This window comes from Nothobranchius furzeri, chromosome 1 (assembly GCF_043380555.1).
Source record: "Nothobranchius furzeri strain GRZ-AD chromosome 1, NfurGRZ-RIMD1, whole genome shotgun sequence".
NCBI classification, from domain to species: domain Eukaryota; kingdom Metazoa; phylum Chordata; class Actinopteri; order Cyprinodontiformes; family Nothobranchiidae; genus Nothobranchius; species Nothobranchius furzeri.
In genome coordinates this window covers 29,963,213-29,987,240 of record NC_091741.1, presented here as the reverse complement: position 1 = coordinate 29,987,240, position 24,028 = coordinate 29,963,213, and the positions used below count along the sequence as shown (strand labels likewise).

General features: G+C 42.8%; 1 protein-coding gene across 2 annotated transcripts in view; it reads left to right on the top strand.

The window, feature by feature from the left end:
• The window catches only part of pigg (phosphatidylinositol glycan anchor biosynthesis class G (EMM blood group)), a 209,385-nt gene that overhangs the window by 86,868 nt on the left and 98,489 nt on the right, over nucleotides 1-24,028 (top strand). For both annotated transcript variants that reach the window (XM_015953332.3, XM_054737951.2), the window contains exons 9-10: nucleotides 2,568-2,959; nucleotides 5,315-5,506. In XM_015953332.3, the coding sequence (XP_015808818.3) occupies nucleotides 2,568-2,959; nucleotides 5,315-5,506 (584 nt within the window). The remainder of the gene's footprint in view (nucleotides 1-2,567; nucleotides 2,960-5,314; nucleotides 5,507-24,028) is intronic.

Below are 24,028 nucleotides of genomic sequence, written 5' to 3'. Positions count from 1 at the left end.
CCAAAAATACAACATGGCAAGAAATTATGGTTTCACTTCCAATTTAGTCAACACAAGGCCTGGGGCGATAACAGATTTTGCTGGACGATATATTGTCCAACAAATTATTGACGATAAACGATATTATTGTCGACATTATCGAGACCAAAATAACCACTTATGTAATGTTAATATATCATAATAATGAAAGTACACACTTTAAAATGCAACAATAAAATCTTTATTTAACATTGGAATGTCCAGAACCAGAACTTCCAAGTAATTAAATAAAACAAACAAAAAAAATCAATAAATAAAAAAGGACTTTCAGTCTCTGTTAGAAAACATTGCAGCAAAAACAATAAAATAGAACCTGTCTGTCCAAAAAATAATAATAAATAAACAATGGCCTATCCAGTGTCAACAACCAAAACTGCACTTCAATAATGATAATAAATATTAATAATAGAATTGCACATTTTTTTACCTCGATATATTGAGGATTTTATTTATAAAGCACTTTACAAGCAAAAGTGCGACTCCAAATCTTTTACAGATTTAAAATGACCCCAAATTCCTGTAACAGTTTAAAAGCATCAACAGTCTCACACACACACACACACACACACACACACACACACACACACACACACACACACACACTCAGACACACACACAATAACGTCAGTAAAAATAATATTTAGCTGAGTCCAGATGAGCCAAGTAAGGTAAGGCAAGGAAACGCCATCAGAGGAGCCATCTGCCCCGGCACCATCAGGTCAGTCACAGCAACCAAGTCAGTGCGCCCAGAGGAGGGAGGCCATAGACCCCCACCACCACTCAAGCAATACCTCTAGAGCGCCCAGGCAGCATTACTTGACCGCCGCCCTGGGGCAGAGGGCCCCCACAAAGGAAGCACTGGATTAAAATGAGTTAAAATATAAAAATAAAAGAGCAAAATAAATGATAAAAGTAAGAACATAAATAATACATAAAAATCATATGGAGAGTAAAATATTATTATAATTAAACAATGAAACAATGCTTGAATATCATCATGTAAAACGTGCTCAGCAAGTAATAAAATATAATCATCCAAAATGAGAAATAAAACTATAGTCAATAATTAGTTAAAAGCTAATCTAAGCGCAGTGGACGTGAGGGTTCATATGGTAAAAGCAATTCTGAGAGATAAAAAGGCCCAAGACCATTAAGACACTTAAAAACCATTAAAAGAACCTTACAATCGATCCTGAAACATACAGGGAGCCAATGCGGTGATTCTGAAACTGGTGTAACGTGCTCCCACCTCCTAGTCTGCGTCAGGGCACGTGCTGCCGAATTTTGTAGAAGTTGTAAACCTGAGATGCTCTTTTTGGGAAAATCAGAAAGCAGGGCATTACAGTAGTCAATTCTACTGGTGATACAAGCATCAGTGTCTCGTGTTGGCCACAGAGAGAATGGGCGGACTCTGGCGATGTTCTTTAGATGATTAAAACCTTAATTTTCATCTATCGTACGATTAATTGATTTATTGATTATCGTCCCAGCCCTAGACAAAACTAAAAGTGGTAAAATGGTAAATGGCTTGTATTTGGTATAGCGCCTTCTAGAGTCCTATAACCCCCCAAGGTGCTTTACAACACAGTCATTCACCCATTCACATGCTGGTGGTGATGAGCTAAGATGTAGCCACAGCTGCCTTGGGGCGCACTGACAGAGGCGAGGCTGCCAAGCACTGGCGCCACCGGTCTCTCTGACCACCACCAGCAGGCAGGGGGGGTTAAGTGTCTTGCCCAAGGACACAACAACAGCAACAAACTGAGCAGGGCTCGAACCTGCAACTTTCCAATTACAGGGCGAGTACTTAACTCCTGTGCCACCATACAGAGTTTTGTTACCAAGCCCTGTGGAACATTAGTTAAGGTTTATTGTGTTGTGTTTGTCGTTGCACTAGTAGCTTGCAACGTTCACCACTAGGATTGAGTCTTGGCTGAAAGAAAACCAAAGTTGTACCCATTTCTACTTAGCACTGGTTTTACGTGTGAACAAGTGATTGTTAAACTTTGTGCAGTGTAGATCTAACGCTGTTGAGATTTTTGTGTTTTATTGCTGTCTAGAAAACCTCAACCAGAGAATCAGAAATAGTTATACACTCTAATTCAACTAGTTTGTACTATTGTACTATGATGTATTAGCCTGGCTAACCATCCTGTGTATGTAGTGAGACTTGAACTGGAGGCTGAAATGCTCCCTTGGATACTTCTGATCATATAAGAGCACACAGACCTGCGCTGTTCCACTCGGGGGTAACGAAGCATCAGATGCCCACCTGGCTTCTATATTTGCCCAGATAGCAGTCTGACGGAATTCATTAGAATCCGTCTCCAAAGAGACCCTGTCCTTCGGTCCACAAGAACCCAAAAGTTTATTTTAAAGGTCTTCCGACGTTCATACATTAGGCTTTGAATGGATTAAAACTTTTATTTGAATCAAAACGACAGTTTGGTTGTATTTTCTTTCCATTTTCCTTTGAATAATAAGTCTCATTGTCCTGTTTCCTTCTCCTTCCACCCTCTCCTCTGAAGAACACCGGTGGTGATTGGTCACTCTCAGAGTTGGACGTCTTGCTGCTGGCAGGAACCATCGGTCACACGCTCAGCTTGGCGGCGAGTAGTTTTGTGGAAGAGGAGCATCAGACCTGGTACTTCCTCCTCAACACACTCTGCCTCGCAGTCTTTCAGGACGTCTGCCGAAAATACTTCAGAGAGCAGCGGGGCTTTGGAGAGGAAGAGGAGCTTTTCCTCCCTTCCAAGGACAGCCATCCGTCTTCTCATCACAAATCTGAAGTGAGCTCAGAGAAGTGGCTGGCTCTGGCCACGCCCCCGTTCACTCTGGTGTGTTGCAGACTGCTGCGTTCCCTCAACCAAACCGGAGTTCAGTGGGCTCATCTTCCAGATGTTGGACACTGGCTGAACAGGTTAGCAATATCAATATTACTGTGTTTTCACGTGTCCTTTCTGTTTAGACAGGTAGAGCGGGTTGTCCAGTAATCGGAAGGTTGAAGGTTCGATCCCAGCTTTGATCAGAGAATGCTGCTGTTGTGTCTTTGAGCAAGACACTTAACCCACTTCGCCTGCTGGTGGTGGTCACTAACAGAAAAGTGACTTTTCATAGTCTAAATGTTTGCGTACCTTATAAAAAGTTCTGTTTTGGTAGCATCATTTCTTGCAAGTTTCATTTTACTTGCCAGAGAAATCATGATGTCTTCCTAGGAGTTGGAGGTTTAAGTAGGAGCCTGGTGATGTCGTGGTTACTCTCATGTCAGAGTGAGTGGTATCAGCAAGCACAGGTCCTTGAGACCTGCACACAGAGACTCGAAAACAAATTTCTCACCAAAACATTTTGAATGTTTGTGTGTGAGAAACTCGTCAGCATCATACAGAACTAAAGCTTGGTTTATGCTTGACACATTCACTTTCCGCGCGGTGATGCGGCTCGCGGATGGAACGCGCTTCACAACTCGCAGCGTTTATGGTTCATGCGGCTCGTCTCTGCGGTGAGCCAATATTCTCCCAAACTGTAGGGGGCAGCATGGAGCTCTACAGGATGCATCCAACACTACACCATAGTAGAAGTAGAAATTACTGTTTACAACACGGCATTCCAGCATTTTTAACAGCGTCCTCGTCTTTTCCGACAGTGCGAGCTATTTCTCTCCAAGAATTATTAACAACATGTTGATCACGGTGATCTCTGAGAGCTGAATCATACAAATGTCTGTATTTACCAACCTCTGCCGTGCTAGTTCTTGCCGGTCCGCCATGTTTTTCCGCGTCCGTCCGTCCGCGTGGTTAAAAATTTTCCAAGGTGCGCGTTGCGGAAATTCTGGGCCGTGCGGAGACGCGGTGGAGGGGTGTGGTTGTTAAAATGACGCAACTTTTCCTTGCGGAGCCGTGCGGACCTCGCGGACGCGTCAAGCATAAACAACCTTAATTCTGTAGACGGGCCCCTTTCCAAGCCCCTACATGGCTTTTGTTTCAGAAACTGTCCGGACCTGTTTTGTGTGAATCTGGATACATCCAGAGGGCTGTCAAATATCTTTATTTTTGAGTATTTGGTGAGCAAATAGCCACTTCATTGACTGACTTGAGACGTGATGATGCATAATAAACAGTTGGATGTAAAACACAAGGTGTATGATTTGGTTGTAACCACATTTTAAAAGTTTAAATCGCTGTCTGCTGATGCTGAAACATTTCACATTTGTTTCTCTGAGCAGCAGACAGGAGCCCCCACTTAACATTTCAACAATGGAATGAAGCCGTCTGATTGCTCAGACTGTAGGAAAACTGATTTCTCACAAAAACCGGAACTCTTCCGCAGCCATTAATATTCCGACAGCAGCACAGGGCTGGGGATTTTGGTTTGTTCTTGAACATGTATCACATTGTGGAATAGAGATGTGGATTCTGACCTTTTCTTGGACCAGCGTTGCCCTTTCTTCCCGCCTGCTCTGCCTGCTGCTTGGGTAATGAGATCCAGGTAGCCTTGTGCCTCGCCGTGTCTTCAAGTTTCCGATGACTGCCTGATCCCACTAATGGCTAAACGCACAGCTTCTGCTCAACTTTGATGCGTCCTTTGTGGTCTCATTATTTCCTGTCCAAAATGTCTTACCGTAAACAATTTAAAATCTGTCCTTTTCTAGACATAATGGACAGGCACGGTTTCATCTCAGTGAATGGTCGGCTTAGTAAACACCCCTCTTTTGTTTTGAATGAAGATGATGATGATGATGATGATGGTGATGATGATGAATTATTGCACATCCTGTGTTTATTTATTGAATCCGGTGACAATGGTGTGTACAACATTTTTGATAAGCGCATAAATTTAATGTTAACGAGCAAGCCACTCCCAAATCATAAACTATATAAATGAGTGTCTGACCGTGCTGCAGACTCGTGAAGTCAATAATTTGGCACTTTAGTGCATCTTAGTTAAAATTTAAATGTTCTGCCTAAATCTGTCAGTGTTGCACCCTCTTTAGGTAAAAACTCTGCACTGCATTTGAATTTAAATCTGCCACTGGTACACTATGACATTAGCTGGTACATTATGATGTCACAATGTCATTGTGAGCCTGTGTGTGTATTTGTTAGCAGCTCCGCCCTCTGAGTCTACCAGGCAACAGCATTTGTTGCATTTTAGAAACAGGAAGTGGGAGTGGAGTAAGACTCTGGTAGGGGGTGACTTGCTCTTTAAAAATGTACAACGCATACTTTATTTATTTTTTTATCAACTTATAATTCTTGTCTGTTGTCTTTTCTTGCAGCTCTGATCACAAGACGGTGCTCTCGCTGCTGTCTGCTTTCTGTTTGGTTCTGATCTACCTCCTGGTTCAAAGACGATGTTCACTAGTCTCCAAGTTCGCCCTGGCCCTTGGACTTCTGGGTGTCTACAGCTACCGGGCAGCTGTTGGCAATGTCTTGTTTCCCTGGCAACAATCCACTCGAACTACGTCCAAGTAAGTTGTGCGAAGCACCGGAACTTGATTTCACTCGCTGCAACAGCGGGTCAAGACTCGGTCTCTCGACAGTGAAGTGATTTAAAGTGTGGTGGTGCTCTGTGATGTAAATGAGCACATGGGCTGTAATGTGTGTGTCATCTGGGACAAACACCAAGACCAAATAATTAACTTTGATGATAAGCTGCTCAACAGTTCATTATTTTTTCTTTTCTCCACGCCTACCTGCAGTAAATCTCCAGTGTCTTATAAAAGTGACGCAGTTTTAAATATAAATGATTACACTGAAAAGGGGCATCACACCGGCTGACTGTTGATTTAAACCAATAGGAAATGCCTCACCATTGACAGCTTTTTATTCCGACTAATCTTTTCGTCTAAGCCCAGTTTCTTCTCTCTGATGGATGTGAAGTTACATCCTTGCAACATAGCAGGAAGCTGCTTGGTTAGAGCTGAGGGTTGGAGCAGCGTTGTAGCACACCATCCAATCTAGTCTAGGTATACATTTTTCTGTTTTCCTGCCAGAATACTAAATCGCTAGAAGTATTGGGACAGTGCAGCAAATCAATGCATTCAAGGACTGCATTGGAGGTGTGGACCAAAATGTACATCTAAATGATTTAAGCTGCATTCAAATATACAATAAATCCCTTGAAGGTGAAGTGTGTGAAAATAAAGATGACATCATCTGGTCAAATTTGCTAACTGCAAGCTACCTCTCACTCCTGTTTGGTGAGATTCATGGCTGTAGGCAGTTACGCATCAGCACCAGAAGATTAGAGGTGACAAGCAAAGATGAGTCATACGCAGTAAGTTTATAAGTAGTTGTGATATCTGGTGTAGGCCCTATTGGGTGCTTTTACGGAAGAGAGCACTTACTCATCTTACTATGGTATTATGCCTCCGGTGTGTTTACCGTCAGGTAGGGTTGTCACGGTGTGAACGGTGTGGCCAAAATTGTCACGGTTTTTGCTCCTATCTGATTTTTTTTTAATGTGTTATATTTCCAGACAACTAAATAAACCGTCTGTCAGGAAAATATTGTCCTCAGTTTGCGTTTAAATTTTGTTTTGTAATTATGTGTTTTATTTGTTTAACTTTAAAATACCAAAATTTGCCCTTAGCATTTAATTTTTTTTGTCTATTTGAGGTCATCATTTAAAAAATATGAGATCAGATGATACTCAGTACTCAAGTGGCCTTCTAATCAATTACCTTTTCATCCTTGCTAGAGTGATTTCTTGGAGAGCCCCATCTATGGATCAGGGGCTTTCAGACATTTTTTTCTTGCACGTGCTGGCAACAGGATAGCCGTCTTCCATCGGCAGTCCCTCGGAATTCTTCAAATATCCAAAATATGCCCTTATTTTTTTTTTCTTCTTCTTTCTTTTGGGGGGGGGAGCTGGCTCCTTGGAGGGCTTTAGTCCAACCAGCCATTCCTCCCTGTCCCCACACGTTACTCCTCCTGCTCCCTCACATCATCACACAAACATGCACATAGGACCTTGGGGGGGGGTGGGCAAGTCAGGGAGTGCGGGTATGGACCCCATTTCCGCATTCCTGTGGCAACCTGCCCCCCAATTTTATTTGCACCTTAAACACTTCCACTGACGACATTCCACACAAACACACACTTAGGGCCTTGGGAGTGAGCACATTCAATGGCATTCGGCAGGGGGATATTTCAGCCTCATCCCGAGTGCCGGTGCCCACTTCCAATTTTAAACTGCACTTAGACACCGAGGGCTGAGGGCGCAAGTGGGGTGGTGCGGTGGCATCAACTGGCGTAGGCCAGATGATGCCACCGCACTGCCCACTCACCTCAGCCATGGAATACACCTCATCAACATGCACTAACACCATATTGGAGCAGGCGGAGGGAGACTAGGGGTCTTAGCACACCTCTGTTGTCGCTTGGCTTCCCGGGGCTGGAGGCTAGGAGGGAGATCTGGCTGTCCGGTTGGGGTCTGGGGTGGTGGGTTGCTGTGCTCAGCATTGGGCGGGGGAGCCTGCTCATCAGCACCCCAGCAGAAAGGGTCGAACTCTAGGAACCGGTGATGGTTGTACCCCATGTGCAGCAGTACCGGGACCAGAGTGAACAAGGTGTGTATGGGGAGCATGAGTGGGTGTCCAGCGTGCATTTTTGTAAGTCTTGGGTTGTATGTGCATGTGTGAGCATGAGGGAGGGAGTGTGTGACTGTGTCTGTATGACTGTATATGTCAGGTGGGGCCTTTGACTCCTCCCTTCTCCCGGGACTTCTTTTGATGCTATACATCTTTGTCTCCCCTCCCCCTGCCACACCTGGTGTGGAGTGCGGTGCCTTGGTCTGCCTGGGTTCGTGGCTCTCAGGTCAGGGGGTTTAAGGTTTTTTTTTGGCATCTGTCTGATCAATCCCGGTTGCTGCCTGGTGGGATCTGGGTCCCGGGTCGCTGGGTCCCGGGCTTGGCCGGCTGGGGGGTGGGAGGCTGTGGGCATGCCTGTGGGCTTGCCGCTGATATCTCCTGGGACTCTGCCGGCTGCTGGTTGTGGCCCTTCCGGGGCGATCCTCTGCGCCTCTCGAGGGGGGCAGGGACTTTTCTGGTCGCAGTCTCCTTGGGGTCCCTGCCCTCTGGGGCAGCTCCTGGATCTCTGGGACTTGGAAATGCCCATATTTTCGACTTTGTCTTCTTTGAGGGCTGCTGGATGTCCTGAGTGCTGCCATCTCTTCCTTCGACCGTCATTTCAGCTTAGCTTCAAGAAGGTTTTGGTTGTAAACAAAGTGTGCATGTGCAGCAACTTCAGCAGATGAGACAGTGTCGGGTAAGGGTCACCATGCCTACACCGTGGCCACGGTAATCCACAGAGATAATATATTTTTTACAAAACAAGATGGTTATTATTATTGCCGACATTTTACCGGGGTTTACCGCTACGTCGGTTGCCGTGACATCCCTACCGTCTAGCTGTTTTTGTTCTGAATGACTAATTTAAGGAAGTGAAATGCCAGCTTTGACTCATTATTCACTTCCTACATACATTTCACTGTAATATAGAGTTGTTGGTAATTGAAAAAAGTTGCTATTTACTTCTAATTCACCGTTAGCATTGTTAGCTCAATGTTACCCTCTAGCCTTCTTTACCCGATATTCGAGTACTGGGACAGCAGTAGTTCAGGAGGCAGAGTGGGTTGTCTAGTAATTGGAAGATTGTAGCATTGATCCTGGCTCCCATCAGAGAATGCTGCTATTGTGTCCTTGGGCAAGACACTTAACCTGCCTGCTGGTGGTGGTCTGAGGGACCGGTGGCACCAGTGTATGGCAGGCCCCGCCTCTGTCAGTGCGCCCCAGAGCAGCTGTAGCTACATCGTAGCTCATCTCCACCAGCGTGTGAATGGGCGAATGACTGATTGTGTTGTGAAGTGCCTTGGGGGGTTGTAGAACCCTAAGAAGGTGCTATACAAATACAGGCCATTTACCATTTAAAACAAAACGTGTGGCTTCTCAGGGGTACAAGAAATAACTTCTGGGTCGCTCCTGTTTACTGGCTTCTATTCTTTAAACAACTCTGGAGCTTTTGGCCTGCTGGTGTTGAATTACAAACGCCGGCTCTGCAGCGTTAGCTCACAGGCGACACGGCAACCTCACACTCACTGATGGTGAACAGTAGCTATGTCCCTCCATTTTTTATTTTGAAAGGAGAAAAACCGACAATCCCCAGAGCCGACTGCTAATGTAACCTGTTTCCGTACAACCTTCCTTCCAACAGGATTGAGACATTAGACTGTTTTGGGATTATTTTCAATGTAGAAATGTAACTTTATTCTTACACACTACACCTTTAATATTTTTCCTCGTAAAATTTGTACAAAAAATGTGTCTCAAGCGTCACACTGGCACTTTACTTATAATCTATGTAAAAATATTTTAAATTCCATGTATGGCAACTAGAGATGGGTTAAATGACATTACTCATAATATCGGTAATTTGTCTTGTCCACGGGGAAAAACATGCCGTGATTTGCTAAATACCTCCACTACGCCACAGAATACGCTCACATGGGTCAAGTAACGTAGAGTAAAGCTGTGAAGGCAAATGTGGCTGGAATCTTACAGTACTCACTCACATAAGTGAGTAGATAAAGTTCCATTGTAGTTTTGGAGGTATTATGACCTATGGGGGGTCAGCAGAGCCTGCTAACTCTTGGAATTCACTGGTTGTCCATTTACATCTATACTGGGCCACCTTGTGTCTTCAGTGAAATTTGGGTGACTCCAAAAGAAATCATTTGCAAATCTTTTTGTTAATTTTTCAGAGTTTCATTAGAATTCATCCTTTGATTCATGAGATCTACTAAATAAAGCCCAAGCAGTCAAAAATGCTGCATTAATCTCCATTTGTACCGAGGGGTTCATTGAATAACTGATGTTAGATTTAATCTAGATTGCCTTAATGCTTTTATTCTCTTATCATTTATTTATTTAGAATCAGCAACGTCAACGGTGAAAAATACAAACTGAATATGCACTTTATGCAACTTTTTAAGATTATTTTTTATATAATTGTATATGTGTGCTCTTTGAACTCAAGTCTGAGATCTTAATCTTAATACACTCTATAAAAATATAATTGGATTCAGATCCTTGGATAAAAAGTTAAGGTGTACATTTGTTTCTATAAATTTAAGGCTGTGCAAACTCAGGAGGAGTTGTAAGTGGAATTGCTTCAGTGATTATTTACAAAGACAGTTTGGTTTGCATTTATATTACTTTGACTAAAGATTTCTTTGGAAAATATTTACTCAAGCCAAACTTCTATTTAGTTTATAAAATGTGACTTCTCAGCAAAAAAAAATTCTTAGCACTTTACAGAAGATGCTGCAAGGTCATCGATTCACTCAGTCATCATGTGTAACACCTGATAGAGAACTAAAATGGCAAATACTCCTTATTTAGAGTAAAGGTGAAACTATGTCAGACATCTTCGCCTGTTGTAGTGAGCTTAGAGTTGCCATAATAATTTGGTACTGATCAATGACAAACGCTGTGATCAAGGTCGGGTCAGGACACACCCTCCAATCTAATTCAACCATAACCTGAAAACTTCTTGTCGATTTGCCTCAACTAAAGCTACATTGTTAGCATTGTTTTGTTTCATTTAACGTCAGTTGATCTTAACTAAGTTTATTCTGCAATTTCACACAAGAAACCTCAGAAGTAAAGTATCACAGAGCAAATGTAGGTATTCTAAATTTGACCCCACATTAGACAGTTTGAGAAAATGATGATTTCCCATTTTTGCTGTCTTAATCTAGCCTGGCAAGCCATCCTATATGTGAATGCATGCAAAACAAAATTATTTTGCTCCACTATTGACGGTCTAGATTCTAGGCTAGTCTTATCAAATAATCATCAGCTTCCTCCAATAATAGCTTTGCATTACCTGAACTCCATGGTATATTCTGGGACGGGGAAATAGACCGGGAGATGCAATGTCCCAGTAGCCTGGCAAGCCAGACTAAATAAATGTATTATTTAGTCTGGCCACGCTCCATTGACGGCTCTGGGTTGTGGGGCGGGCTCTACCGTTGTCTTTCAAATGATCTCCGCATTCCACTGGACAATGAATGTGACATCCTCTTGTTTCACTCTGTTGCATCATCCCACCCACCAGGCACATAGAGGGCCCTGATTGGCCCACAAAGCGGATAAAGCTCTGTGATTTGTTCACTAAGCAGATAGAGCACTATGATTGGCCCACCATTATGGACCAATCACAGCTCTTTATGTGTTTGAAATCCCTCTAGAGAGCTGTGATTGGCTAGCCAGAGTCCTGGTAGGAGCTGCGGAGGTTCCAGTGGAGCGTGCCTAGACCAAACTTTGCAAAGCAAGAATTTGGTCTAGTTCACTAGGCTAATGTCCCGGTCCTCTAAGCTGTTGTGTCTCCATTCAAATTCTGCCCGTTCAGAACTTTGCACAGACGTCAGCAGATCGCAACTGCTTGGGCGGTGGGTGATGTCACTGATCAACGCCAAAAAGCGTCCGCAGTACCATTAATAACATTAAAACATTTATTCTGTTGAAGTGTTATAATTTAATCTATTCAGAGGATGAGAGCTGCTGTGTGATGTAAAATGTGACATTCAATGACCAGAAGAAGTGGCGTTTTTTACAGCGCTCTGTGACACAACAACAACCCTGTTAAGGAAGTCGTTGTGGGGGAATTCCAGCGTGTTTTCCGGTGTCGGGAGTTTAAATTTAAGCATGATCGTTGCTTATTTTCTTTGGTTTCATTCTGCTTCTCCAGCAACTCTTCTAATTTAACTTATGTTGATGTTTTGGACAACGTCTGATGTAATTTCTTACTGAGTTTCAGCTTGAGTCAACCAAAAGTTCTACTCAGCTACTCCACCGGGCCGTTCTGAGTACCTACCCGGTCTGATCGGGTACCCTGAAAGTTCTTTAAAACAGCGGTTCTGTCGGCCCGGTCAAGAGGAGACATGCTAGTTGGGAAGTTCCTTTAAATTTCCCTGAAGTTCCGATAATGGAAAAACGGATATTGAAAGGGTTTGGGTTGCTCGATTGCCTAAATACCTCACTAACGCGTTTGTGCTGTGAGAATCCTCCATCTGACACACGTCAACTGGAATAAAGCATACTAGCTGCATCGCCGTGCTAACTTTTCACCAGATGATAAATCGGTTCATCTGGTGCCAGCTCTTCAGTGTCCAGTGCTTGTTGGTTTGTCTCTGTGTGTGTGTGTGCGCGCGTGTGTGTGTGTGTGTGTGCGTGTGCGTAAACTCCTCCCGACTGGTGACTCATGCTAATTGGAACTTTTTTTAAGAAATCGCCACACTTCTTGACTGACGCTTACACAGTCCATTCATTCTGTATCCACTACATTTCAGCATAGCCTAACAAAGAGAAAATTGAGTCTTACTGTTATTCAGTGTAATTTCTTACAGTCAGAAATAATGAGCGTTGAAGATTGCACACACTTTTTTTTCTGTCAGTGTTTTACGACTCTCTTCATCTACCTGCATCACTTGGCCCTTTGTAGCCTTTTCTGTTCTCTGACAGTCTCCCTCCTACCTGCTCACCTAATTAGAAGCTCAACCTCTCACCCATCCTCAGACACCTGATACCCAGGGACTCTGACTGCTTTTGATGAAGGTCCTGATTGACAAGGGTGACCCGGACTTTCAGCTGGTTTTTATAAGCCTCCAGACCAGGGGTGCTCATTACGTTGATCGCTATGTACCAGTCGATCGCAAAGGTAGCGTGGGTTGATCTCATGCAAAATTATGTCAGCCTATCAGCCATCCTGTAACTTGATTGATATTTATGGCAGCCAGTCAGTTTTCACATCACCGCTTCAAAAAAATCTAATATAGTCTATAAAAGTGATCTAAACTGGCCGCGCCGTCAAAGAGGATTGGGTTCTATTTTTACCGCTAAATAACATAGGGCTAGACAGGAAATCACACACACTTTCAGTACTTCAAAATAAAAGTCTATTTCAAAGATCTGACTTCTGATTTATATAGATTACGTCTATACGTATGACCTCACGAATTATTTACTCCAGGCATGGTTTGAGATGAGCAACGGTGTGTTTTTCATTGATTTAACCTGTCAGTGGAGAGGAACAACATTATATGAGATATCAAACGTGATATCTTTTTCTTCCGGTCATAGATCACTGCGCATGCGCAAAACGGCACACGACAGCAGCAAAACTAGCAAGCTAGACAGCAAGTAATATTCCATTTTTAGCGCTCGGTTTTCTTCAGAAAGGTAAAATGAGTGGCCAGGTAAAAATGTTTTGTAGGAGGGTAGATCATTTTGACTTGGTCATTTTATAAGTAGCTCGCAAGCTGAAAAAGTGTGAGCACCCCTGCTCCAGACACTGATCATTACAGCACCTTGTTTTTTGTGTTTTAATTCCTCTGTACCACCAATCAGCCACAACGTAAAGACCACTGACAGGTGAAGCATGAATCTTCTTGTTACGGTACACTGTTTTGCTGGACAGTTGAGCCATAATTACCCTATTGATGCCTGTCTTTAAGGGTCCCTATAGAAGGGATGAAAATCACTCTACCTTATGAAAAGAATCAGCCGGAGTCTGGATGCCTTTGCATGATTTTGGAGAGTTTATTGGTCACTTGTTAGGAACAAAGTGGGACCTCCTAATACAAAGTGAGGTCATGGTGGCTGATTATTGTAGTAACAGTATATTTTGGATCTTGGGAAGAAGCTTATCCAGGATCTGATAACTCAAAACAGGACTAACCATTCTGACTTAAATATTTCATCCATTTGCTAATTTTTCTTTTATTTACCCAGGTTTGTTCCAAACATCCTGACCAAAACAACAACAACTCAGTTCAAATGCAAAGATTCCGAGATGAGCTTCTGTTACAGTGGATGGATCTGTTTCCATCGGCCGTGAAACCTAACATTTTGGAAGCGTTCCAAAAGCGTAGGGATGCATTGCTTACACGTCAAGTCTATTTTTTTTTACAAGTTGTGCTTCCAGACCGCATCACACTCCCCAGTTCAGATCGGGCCAGACAGGGAGTTAAGGACAAAGCAGTGTAAAACACACGGAAACATTCTAAATAAAAGTCACATGCAGATTTCCAGTTGCTTAACTAATAAAAATGATGTTATTGCCTGTGAAACCTTCGTAGCCAAGGTCAAAAGAGCAGAAAACAAACCACAGACCTTTATGGATACCGTAAATCCTCTAATACAGGCACGGGCCTTTATTTACTCAGGCCTTTATTGGGAGGAGGCCAGAACTGGAGGCAGGCCTCAATTTGAGCAAAATAAACTACCAGTAGAATTAATAAAAACAACATTTTGTGTCTATTTTAATCTATAAAACACTAGCTTCGTTTATTGAAAATGTACAGTTAACATCATGCGTACGTATGCAAATAGAAAATTTACAACAAACAGTTATTTTGCTGCAGGATTTGCCCAACGCTGAAGCGATCAACATAACAAACTATCTTGTGTGGCAAATCTCATATTACACTGCAGTCCATAAGTCTTTGTTGAGTCTGAATGTCTACAACAATTTTATTTCAGGTTGGTTAACAATTTAGAGATTTGAGAAGCTTTAAATGACTGATGTCTTGTTTATGCTCGTGAGATGTGCTATTTTAATTACTTAATCAACTTGTAATGATAGCTAATGCTAACAGTGAGTACGTGCTTGGATCTACTTATAACTAACATTTGATGCCTTTGTAAATCCAAATTTCTGGTACATTTGTTTGGTTTTATTAAGGTATTAAAGCTTCTTTCCGGAGTATTTCTCTTATCCGATGGCACCATCTAGTGGCTGACAAGCATAGTGATATGCCTCCTTCCATTTTTTTAAGATGGCGCCTTCTGTAGCCGACAAACAGAGCTAAAACACGTTGTTTTACAAGTATTATTCTCATGTCATCTTGTGTTCTCTTATATTTTAGAGACTTACTTGTCTATGAGAAGTTCATCAACTCTGCATCAGCCGAGGTATTCCTTAAATTTGAAGCAAGTAAGCGGTAGTCTAACGCTATTGGTTAGTTCTGGTCGACGCTCAGTTTCCTATTGCAAGGAGCTCTGCGGGGCAGGGGGCGTGTTTAGAAAAAAAAGACGTATTGCTTACATAATATCACAGTAAATGATGAGATAAACCCTTTTACAGATTTCTGACAAATCATACATGATTTCTGAAAGGGGAAAACGCCAGAAAGATACTTTAATGACATGTTACTACAATGAGCTAACTGCTAAAAACATTAGCACTCTAAAAGCTATTTGCAGTGAGGACATGTGAAAACGGTATCAAACAGTTTACCTGCTGTTTTTGTAGCTGCGTTTCTGGGCTGTCCAATAGAACGCCATAGAAAACCTTTAGTAAACCCTTACCTGTGATGAAGTGATCACTGCAAACTAGCAGTTTCCATTCCGTTTCTGCGCGTCTTGCAGCCGGAGATTATGATCCACTATTCCGTCTTCGTTCGTAAACTTTGTAAGTTTCACTAAGTCCTTTGTGGCGCACTACTTTCGGGACACACAAAAAAACATTTGTTTTTGTCCTTATCGCACAAATTTTGGATGTTTTTACACCCAGTGAACAACATAAACAAGGTTCTGCTCTGCAACGGCTACCTCCTGAGCCAGAGCTGCAGTTGGTGACCATCGACATATATACTGGACAATTCGTGTCCATAGGCTCCAATTATAAGTTTTTGTGCCAAAATGGGAGGCGGCCACCTCCGCCATTTTGACCGTGTCACAGGTTCCGTCAAGCCCAGACAATTCCAAAAAAGGGAAAAGAGGTGGAGATGAGGGTGTGGCTGTAAGGCTGGGATCAAATGACGACACCCATCGAACTGAAGCGATGTAGCTACAAGCTAGCCCAAAGCTAACGCAGAGGTGGGAGCTAAGCTCACAGAGGTAGCTACCTAGCTACAGCCGGAGTTAACTGTGAACAACACCGGAGCTTCTGAGTCAGAAATGCGCCGGGCTGACCGCTGGGTAAACCCAGGTGGAACACAGAGGTCTCCCAGAGCTCCACAAGCCGGCAGCCGCACAGCAGACAAGCGCCGCTGCGATCTGAGATGCGCCGAGCTGCCGCTGAGGGGAGGGGACCATACCGATAGTGGGAACCCAGCTCCACCAACATGTTATATTTCAACCCATTTTCTAAAGTGCAGCATTATGTTAAATGCACTGGGTTTTACCCTATTACATTTAAGTTTCATGGTTAAACAGTACATGTTAAAATCTAAGCTCAGCTCGGCAGTGACCTAAAATACATAAATATAATTTTACTTACCGAAAAAAATGAAGTGGAGACTCCTTGGACGCTCTATTAGTGCAATTAATGCCACAGCAAGTCATTTTGTCCAACAATTGCACAAATAATATCCAAACAAGAATACACAAACACAGAGACTCAAAATCCCGGAACAGTTTCCAGACCAGACTGAGGCTCTACTGAGGCCTTTCCCCGGAGCTAGCTCTGTGGTCACGTGGGTCTGATGCTCATTAATTATACAGAATTTTAGGCTTTTAATACACTTAAACAGAAGAGTGAGAAAAACATTCACCCCCCTCAGAGTTGTCATGAGTGTAAACTAGATCATTTAAACCAAAAACATGTTCTGGTACCAGGCTGTAAACATGTTTATTTCTGCTGTGAAATTGGTATTTTTAACATGGGAGTCAATGAGGATTTGCTCGCTTCTGACACCAGCCCCTAGTGGATGAGGGGGGAACTGCAATTTTTGTCACTTCCTGTTTTGCTTCATATCCAGACCCGAATTATGGGGGCTTGTTGGTGACGTGGATGCAACGTCGTGTGAAACCGACTTGACCCCTTCCACCCCCCCTCCCCATGGACATACCGGTAATGTCGATGTCTGCCAAGAAAAAAAAAACGTTTAATAAATCTCAGGTCCCGGGCTACTATTAGAGACCGGTCTTTATTTATCCCCTCTGACAGCGGAGCTGGCTAATGTAGGAGACCCGGCCGGTAATGGAATACAGGCTAATATTAGAGTATTTACGGTACATGCTGCTGTCTTTGTCCTTGCTTGTGAATTCCTTAAATCACGCGTGGTGTTGCAATTCTCCCATGATTTTGTTACCTTGTAGTACCGGCATGCTTTAGCTGCCATTTCACATCTAACGCTCCCAGTTGAAAGGGAGATTGCGTGTAGAACGTGCCACGTGGTGCTTACACATCCAGTGGAAAGCCTGGGCTACATTCATTTAAGGATACCAAGTATTCCAGAAACAGATGAATGATTTCAGAAGCTGAAAACTCAAACGCCTACCTTCCCAGTTCTCGTCTGCCTCTTGAAACCTCCTGTTTTAATGAGCCTATTGATTGAAGATTTCCTTGTTTCTAGAAGGAATGCCTTTTACCCACAATAGCTTTGTATATGAACACACCAGCGACTGAGACAACAAGCACGTAAGGATGATCCTTTATTTTAGTGTAGAGCTAACGGTGATGAGAAAGCATTTTTAGATAATTGATGATTATTAAAAATCCTTCAATGAATTTATTGATCATTCCTTGTTCTTTTTCTCAGATAGTGCCAACGTTGCTCTTCTTGAACAGTGGAAACTTTTGTTTCTCTTAATAAATTTATGGGTGTCAAGTGAGGAATCTCACTTGTAATCAACACTTAAGATATTTAGCTATTACCCGTTAGACTTGACAATTAACCAGGGAAGTACATTCTGGGCTAAACAGAGCAGCTGAGTGTTGAGTCCTGAAATCTGAAATCTTTACAGGAATTAAGAGATGCAATGCTGGATTTTATTAAGAATCATACAGTATTACCTGGCTCTCATCACTGGATGCATAATCATTGTTAAATGTAATAAATGTGTTATACCTGCCAGCTTCTTTCCCACCTGGAGTGTATCCGTTACGAAATTTCAACGAAAGCGTTCTGCGCAGCGTGTCTACTCGTGATTTTGGGAGTTTGTGGGAAAACAAGCTAAGACCCATGTACCCAAAAAACTCTGAGGTTAATTTTCTGTTCCGTTTCTCTCAGCTACTAAGATTTCACAAGATAGAAAGGATTTTTTTTTTACTAGTTAAATATCTGGAAACCTGCACATTTCTTATTTTACATGATTCCACATGTTTTACACGGCTCCGGTGTTTGACGTCTTTCTGGTCTGATCCGAGTTGCTGAGCTTGACACATTCCGGATGCGTAGCGCGTAAAAAATACTCAAAGCATACATTTGGCAGGGCAGCGCATCACTACACTTGTGGGACGCACCCTAAATGCAATGCTTCACAGTCAGTGGAAACACACCCATCCACTATAACAGCAGCTCATTATTGCACAACACTTACTGGTCAGGTGGAGAGGCCCGGTCAGTGGTAGTCTATGAATGGGGTCTGAGCTAGTGTTTGGTTGTTCTGCCACAGCAGAGTTGTTAGTTATGGAGGGCAGCCCTTACGTCCTGAAAAACCATCAAACGTACTCATTCAACAGGGATGAGTAGTGTTGGTTGTTTTGTTTAAAATACAGGGCTGGCAGAGATTTTGCCTCACAGCAAGAAGGTTGCTGGTTTGACTCCCGGCTGCAGTCTGCTGTATGGAGTTAGGATGTTCTCCACATGCATTCTTGGGTTTTCGCAGGCACTCTGGTTTCCTTCCACAGACCAGCAGTTTAGGTCTTGTAGGTCAGTTTTTTAATTGAAACAAAACAAAGCACCTGTCCTTTCTGTTTTCCACGTGTGTGTGTGAGTGCTGCCTGTCACTTTAATGAAACATGGCAGTCCACAAAGTTGTTGTTCAGTGGGAGCAAAGAGGTAGTGTGTCTGTGGAAATCTTCGTGTTTCAGAAAGGAAAAGGCTTCTGTCTGAATTATTATTAGAGCAGTATGGTCATGGAGAAGTCTGAATGTCTGATAGGCGGCAGAGGCATGCAGGAACGGTCAGTCTCTTGTTATCATGAGCACAGACACCGAGCAGGGCCCCGGTAGACCGCACCTTTTTGAACTTTGTCGTTACTAGAATCGATCGCAGGTCTCTGAGCAGCTTGTTCCAGAGCACCTGGTCTCGGCTCCCGGGTAAATCCTGGCATTTGTTCCTACCTTCTGTAAGCTCTAAAAAGCACAGCGGACCAGTCCCTGGGATTGACACACGCTCACTCATGGCTTTAAAAACCACGTGGAGCTGTTGGGTTCTGGCCTTGCCTTCATGTGGGGGTTAATTTGGCAGTGGCAGCCTCGCATCGCCACACAGCACATCCTGCTCCTGAACCGGCACACCAGAGAGCCCAAAACACTAAGCAGAAGGGTGTTTAATATAGCCACCGTGGTTTTAATGTTGTGTCTGGTCAGTTTTTAGCTCCTCTTCTTTTGGTTCCTGGCCTTTGACACTTTCCTGGATCCCTCCTTGCCTCCCCTTTTTTTTCCCCACTACCCTAATTGCTTTGTTGCATCTTTCAAAATGGCAAATGAGGTTGCGGGCCGCTAGCACTGCTCACTTTAAAAGGCTCCATGTCTCTTGGGTAAATGTTACTGCTTTCCTATTTGCCTTGTCTTCTCGCCTACACGCAAAATCTTCCTTTAGACAGACCCTCAGAAATCAACCTAAAAATAGGCAACTTAACCAAATAGCTCTTTTGGATAGCCTACTTTACATTATTTGTAATAACTACATTTAAGAATCTGCTCAAAAATACAAAAAAATATGCGACTAAAAACACTTTCTAAGCAAAAATTCAGCAGGAATCTAACTTCAAAGCAGCTCCAAACCCGTCTGAACTCGTTTACGTTTGCATCGCTCTCTGGCTGCCTCTTCCGCATTTATGGCACATTTGTTACCAAACATAAAAACCACAACAACCTTTGTGTTTGTGTGCCTGTTTGTGTCTCTTACCTGCATAAAAAACATGACCCATTTTATCTCGGACTGCTTGATCTAGAGAGAGGGGGACTGTTGTGCAGCTCTTCCCAATGTAAAAATATTCATGCACACTGATACTGCTTAAAAATGGAAATGTATTCAAACTTGTCTGAAAACACCTGTGAACTCTCACTCAGAATTCAGTTTTATTGCCCAAGAGGTGCATCGCTTTTCAGTCACTTCTATTCGAAAGCGTTAAACAAACCATTGGCCTCAGCAAACTCTACATGGTTATACACACACACATATCTATATATATATATATATATATATATATATACATATATATATATATATATATATATAGATATATATATATATACATATATATATGTATATATATGTATATATATATATATATACATATATATACATATATATATATATATATATGTATATATATATATATATGTATATATATATATATTTAAACAGCGTTTCCTATGATCTGTCTTCTATCATCAGTAGTGAGGTCATTGCTTTATCAACACATGCCGCCGGGGGTGCAGGTATCGATGGAGTGGTTTGTAATTAGATGTTTCTCTGCAGCCATTGTTTTAAAGTCCCACACTTAGTCCCAGTTGTCACTTCGACATATCCAGCTTTATCCTGCAGAGAGAGAGAGAGAGAGAGACTCAGACAAAAAGCACAGTGGCTCGCCCCGTTCTTTGCTGTCTGCCAGGAAAACCTTCCTCTGGCAGTAAATTTGGCTGATTTACAGTAAGTGTCAGCCTGATGCAGGTGATTGATGAAGGGGATATGCCAGACATGTTAACGTCACTGGACACAGTCTTACCCCTTCTTCTGTGCCTGCTGGAGCACCAGCGCTTGTTTCCAAGGTAACATGAAATCCAGGGGTCTCAGCAGCTTGACAGGCTTCTATTTTCTATTAACATTAAGCAAAGACGAGAAAAATCCAGCTAATGGTGCGATGAGATTGATTAGTTTGACTACTCCTCATCAAGTAACGCAGAGGATTTCCTCGAAGGCTGTAAAAGCTCTGAAAATGCTTTTGAGTGACATGATTTACAGTAACATTAAATATTCATGAGGACCAAGACTGAGAACAAGCCAGGCAAGAGGATGGGGAATCCAACTACGGAGGTGAAGAGTTTAACACTCTGCCGCTGAGCTGGTGTGGGTTTAAACTGGGTTTAACTGACAGAGACCTGGAAGCAGGGGGCGATTCTAGCCATTAAGTTAGCAGTTTCGTATATTTTAACACAATTTCATTGCCACATTTGTAAAATAAAAGCAAAACATTCTTCCACAAATCAAAAAAAGGTTGAACAAGTCACAAACAATGATTCTGCTGTTACAAGTATCTAGTCCAAGGTCAAAGGCTCTAGGTCAGTGATCCCCAACTCCCTTCCCCGAGGGCCGGCATCCAGCATGCTTACTGCTCTCTCTGATTCAGCACACCTGATTTCAACCAGCAGGTGATTAGCAGGCCTCTGCAGAGCTTGATGAGCTGCTGAACAGGTGAATCAAGTATGTTGGATTGGGGGAAACAACCAAAACATGCTGGATACCGGTCCTCTGGGTAGTGAGTTGGGGATACTGGACGGGGTGTTGTAGCTTGAGCTGGACCAGTTTCTGTGTGGCCCAGATAGTCCTAAAATAACTTTCACATATCACGAAATATGTTTTAAGGACTCTGCTGTTAGTAGGCCAGCCCAGGGTTGTTGTAGTTTAATAAGAGCGAATTAAAGATGCTCAGGGAGGGAAACATTGGTTGGAACTGCCTCTAAGTACCAGTGATATTTTTATATTTAATTATGTAGCGTCATGAATGTCCTGTTTTTGACCTAAAATTCATGATCTGCTGCGTCTGCTCAAGCAGAGACAGTCTCTGACACAGGCTAATCTACACGTGATAGTGGCCAAGGTCTTTCATGCACTCTGCTCATCTGAACTGCTTCACCTCTGTTACAGCTCAAGACGAAGACGTAGAACTCTCTTGATAAACACATAATCAACCAACTTTGTTATTACCAATAATAATGTATTAATTTGGGACAGCAGCAGCTCAGGAGCTAGAGCGGGTTGTCCAGTAATCGGAAGGTTGCAGGTTCGATCCCGGCTCCGAACAGAGAATGCTTCTGTTGTGTCCTTGGGCAAGACCAGCGCCGCATCTCATATATAGTCGTAGATGTTTAGGGAAGAGGAAAAATGACATCACTGACTATAATCTTAATGTAGGAAGAATAAGCAATTAAGGGTTCAGTCAACTAATTATAACTGTTGTTTAATGTGCTTTCAAAGGCTTTGATTTGCACGCATCTGATAGAGCCCAGCCCCCGCACCTTGTCCATGCTAGAATCTTATTTGGGCTTTAGCAGGCCTGTCTAATTACTGGGAAACCTGCTTTGGATCAACATTTAATCTTACAGTGACACGACGGAGAAAGACCACACAGACCGCCAGAGTCGTCCTGAAAGGCTTTAACACGAGTAAATGCCTTCAGTCTTCATGAGAAAGTTTTCTCCACCTCCCTCATCTGTCTTACATTCATGCTCTCTCGGTGTCTTTCCTTTTTTTTTTGGGTGGTTCGTGTGCGGCACACACTCCAGACCTGCGTCAAGTCCCGCCTCCTCGCTGGACTGACAGCTACTGCTTTCTCCTCACAAACAGTTTATGTAAAATTTAAACACAAAACAGAAAACTGTCAGCAGTGCAGGACAGTGTTTCAATTTGCGATTAATCTGGTCTCTCTTAGGGGTGCTTCAGCACCGCAGAAATGGGCTAAAAACGCCCATGCCCGGGAGCAAACGTCCGTAGTTATCTTCATTTTTATTTCTGGTTGTGGTCTGGAAATAGTCATGAATGGGTAAGGCTTTACGTTGCTTTGACGGTGAAAATACTGATGAATAAGAAAGCGCTTGTTTGTTTTAGGGTGAATAAGTTAGTTGTAATTAATTAATTAATTAATTAATTAATAAGTCAGTAAAAAACCTGTAAATTCCCCATAAATAAGCTCTGTGTGCGTCTCTTATAGTACAGAACAGATGGTCATGATTAGATGCTGCTAAGGGCAACATTTTGTTATGAAAAGAGTTTAGTCCCCAAACTCTATTTATTAATGGCACATCCATGCTGCAGTTATTGCTCTTGTCTGCTTTAATGAATGTTTAATAACTCGTCTTACTCCATTCATCAGATCGTGCCTCTGCCTAGAAGCAACTCCACTTTGGTTTTCAGAGCTGCAAGAACTTAAAAATGACACCAAAATTAAGCACAAGTGCTCGTTGCCAAACGCGTTGTTCTTCTAATCGCTGAGTTGATTAAAGAGACAAAAGAGGACGCCTCTTGCCTCAGCAACTTTGGTATCATTTGTGGATTTTTGGGTATTGTTTTGTTTCAATTGTTCTAGTTTTACTTCTCTGAAGTGGGACCCAGCTTTTTATATACTTTTCATGTTGTTCTGGAATGAAAGAAGTAAAAATATTTTTTGGAAGTAGTCTGGATTTTTTCGTACATTTTTTAATTTTTTTTTTCTGTAAAAATCCTGTTTCATATTTTAGAGGAACAAAGAGCAGAGACTAAGGCAGAACACGGTTTCCCAGCATCGCCCAACCCGAACTCCTACAGCAAATGTTTGGTGCTTCATCTGAATTCATAGCAGTTACATGTTTAACAGAGACGACGATGGCAGAGGGGTGAAGTGGGACTGGAGGATTGTCGGATCGAGTCCTGCTCAGTCTGTCACAGTTGTTGTGTCTTTGGGCTAGACCGTTATCACACCTTGACTGCTGATGGTGGTCAGAAGGACCAGTAGGAGTCTCACTTCTATCAGTGTGCCCCAGGGCAGCTGTGGCTACATGTTTCTCATCACCACTAGTGTGTGGATGGCTGGGTGTGTTGTAAAGAGCCTTGGGGGGTGTAGAACCCTAAAAGGCACAATACAAACTACAGGCGGGACACCCCTTCAAAAAAATCTACGCAATTCTGGTCCACATCAACCCTTTGACATAATCAACATCATTGACCCGTGCTGGCCTTTGTCAGTCACTTGGCTAGCGTGACCCCCTTGGCAAAGTTTCCAGAGAGGCATATTTAGTTAGGCTGACCACTATAGGCAATATGGATCTATGAGGCC